Raw genomic sequence first — 3,146 nt, 5'->3', positions numbered from 1 at the left:
AAATAGCACTATCGAAGAAGTCATCATGATATTGAATAACAGTCTTGAGACATACAACGACTGCAGCTAGCACCACTGATGGCTCGTCTACCTAGAGTAGTGAGATGAGGACAGTTGAAGCATGATTTCAGCACACCTTGCCAGCTATCAAGTCCACGCCGACCAACTGGCATGCATCACCTGTGATACCACAGTCATAGGCATACTCACAGTACTCGGAATGCGAACTTGCCTACCACACTTCGAGGCGAACAGTCTTTGTCTGCCTTTGGTGGAGAAGCAGCAGTGAACAGAAAGTGGGACTAAAAACAAATCTTGGTCGAATTATAGATGATGTAATTGAAATAGAGAAGGATGAGAAGGTTGATGATCATCATAAACGAGATCTCCGCTTCGTCATGACAACGACGACAACCACGACATCAACGATGAGGATGATGATGATGATAATTATCATTTAAATAAGGGCTGATAACCACTCAGTTATCATGCCACGCCCACATTGAGGGCAGTAGACGAGAGAAAAGTACTTAACCGTACGCAATAGGTTTACGGTTCAGCAAATTACTGTAGTAATTCTACAGTAGTACTACTCCAGCAGATAAGGATAGCTGCTTATACACTGCGGTAGCACACACACTTTATTAGCAATAACGGGCCATCTGGAGCGCTGTAATAAATCTATCAATAGTACTCTCAACAATGGACTCTATGGTGATGAGAGGCTATGGGAGGCAACAGTCGGGAAGCCGATAGGGCGCAATACGCTATGCTTATGAGCTCTTGCTATCGTCACCATCACGAACAGTATTGCTCAGTGTACTGTACATTGTCACCACACTGTAATGCTAGTACTCCTCCTCTCTCTTCTCCTGTGGCAAGTGGCAATATGCTGTTATCCGCAGGAGAGGCAGATGACAGTAATGATGATGATGATACCGGTACTCCCCTCACCACCATTGAGCGGACCTTTTGTGCTGCCATACCAGCTACACAGCCAGTAGCTCTCAATGAGCCTTGTTTGACTTGGGACCAACTAGCACAATATATACTCGATGACACCTGTTGTACTCTATCACGAACCCTTATCCATCGTTGTCTACGACAGAGATGATTATTAGACACATGATGATGAGCATGAGAGTAACCCGATATAGGAACTGATGCTCGTCCTCGCTTCATTGAGGATGCCGTAGATATCGTACTCATAGCATCTGCCTCATCCTGAAATACCAATCACCATCATCATAATCAAACCCTGCTGCTAGGCTGTGGTAGTTATGACCTGCAGTAGCTGTTGGCGCGCCATGAAGGCCGCCAAATCATCATCATCATCATGCTGTCTATCCTCCGCATTATTGCTGTCAGTGCCGAGACGTATGCGTTTCATACTCCGCAATGCTTCTTCCAGAACACACTCGTCATTTTCCTCGTGCATCTGAATAATACCACCTCCTCGCTACCACAACCAATAACATATACAATACTACTTTCTGGCCAGGCAGGAGGGTTGGTGGTGGCCCCGATAGAGAGGGTATCATCACACAGGCGGTAGAGGATAATGCTGGTGATGATAATACGCTCGATGATGCACTCATAAACCTGTAGGGATAGTCAAATGATAGTAGTAGTAGTAGTATCATCAGGAGTTACCCATTACCTAGGCCGACCATCCTCGTCACTGGAAGTAAGCTCCTCGACACTTAGTGCCGGTTCTGATAGCGAATACTCCTCTTCTTCCTTCTCTACAACTTCTCTAAATTACAGAGTCAGTATAACCCATAATGTGATGGCAGTGATTCAGCACTACCCTTCTCTTCCTGGTAGAGTCTGCTTCCCTGATACTTCATCGTTTCCCTCTTCCACCTCTACAGTGCTTGACGTTGCAATAGCACTAGGTTTATCATCGGACAAGATGAACCCCACTGCCCTCTCTGTTACATCCAATGCCGCTTCGGTTGTATGGAGCAAACGATCAGACCATGATAATCCTCTGAATGAAGTAGTGTGCATGACCATCAACACGCTTAGAAGATGCCCCCGACTAATACTTATTCATGAGGTTGTGCTTCAAACTCCATAACACTCCACCATCCTCATCATCATTTTTTATCATGTCATCCCCAACAACCCCTCGTCCCCTGTCTTGTCCCTCCTCCACAGTATCAATATCAGGCGATCCTCCATCACCACCACACTCACCATTATCGTTGATATTATCACAATCCATGATAACACTAGAGTAAGCATCCGGCAACAGCACTATGGTTGAGCAGCCGTGATGGACGTCCATAGGCTTTCTCGTGTCATCGGCGATCCCGAGTTCGAATGGTTCTATACCCATCGAGGAGATGCTGCAACTATCACTGCTGCTGTTGTTCGTATCCCTATCATGACTATCGACATCAAGTTGTGGAGAAGGCTGTAATGATGGGTGTGGTGTGGTATCGGCGGTATGCTCAGCAACATCATAGAGCTCACCCTCTTTCGATGGCTCTGATGCTGTTGCTGATGCTGTTGCTGATGATCTCGGCCTGCTGCTTGTCCGCCAAGTCATTAGGACAACCGACTTGAAAAAACACAACTGATGATGATCATTGAATACCAATGATACTAGCAGGACAAGACATGAATAGTAGTACGCCGCCGCTTGTGTCGGCCTGGATATCATTATCATCGTTCCGATACATAGAGGGGTTGCTGAGGGTATTGGTATGCGTGTGAGATTCACACGCATGCAGATTCACACTGTGAATCTGTTGCCGGGCATTACGGGCCTAGGGGAGCTATCGCCCTTGAGCGTACAATGCTGACTCCAGTGATTGCGAGAGGCTCAACGCCAGATCCCTCAAAAAAATGAGAAAGGAATAACTTTGTTTAACAATGTGGGTTATAAAGTAGAGTAGAGTGAAGTTCAGCTATACTCTATACAGTATGCTATTGCATCGACTCGTGGTCGGTGAAGAGCAGGTTGAATAAGTAGTGGTTGGTCACCGTAGAGAGAATAACAGCAGGAAAGTGAATAGGATAACGTTGAAGAGAGACCGGGCACGATCGAACTGCTCCATAAGTTGAACTTCACTTGGCGCTACGAAGGCGATAGCACTTAATGAAGGAAGGGGGACTAACGCCGTCATCGAGCCATC

At 46.3% G+C, this 3,146-nt stretch overlaps 1 protein-coding gene across 1 annotated transcript; it reads right to left on the bottom strand.

Moving 5' to 3' along the window:
- Positions 1-1,660: 1,660 nt before the first annotated feature.
- Pmar_PMAR008255 (hypothetical protein) lies at positions 1,661-2,555 on the bottom strand (the record flags this gene model as incomplete). Its single annotated transcript, XM_002774832.1, has 3 exons — positions 2,052-2,555; positions 1,811-1,993; positions 1,661-1,756 (listed from the first exon to the last, which is right to left on the bottom strand). Coding segments are annotated over exons 1-3 (572 nt in total), but the record flags the coding sequence as incomplete, so codon positions are not given.
- Positions 2,556-3,146: the final 591 nt, after the last annotated feature.

The sequence above is a fragment of the Perkinsus marinus genome (assembly GCF_000006405.1).
Source record: "Perkinsus marinus ATCC 50983 genomic scaffold scf_1104296957260, whole genome shotgun sequence".
NCBI classification, from domain to species: Eukaryota; Perkinsozoa; order Perkinsida; family Perkinsidae; genus Perkinsus; species Perkinsus marinus.
This window is presented reverse-complemented; position numbering and strand designations above follow the sequence as displayed.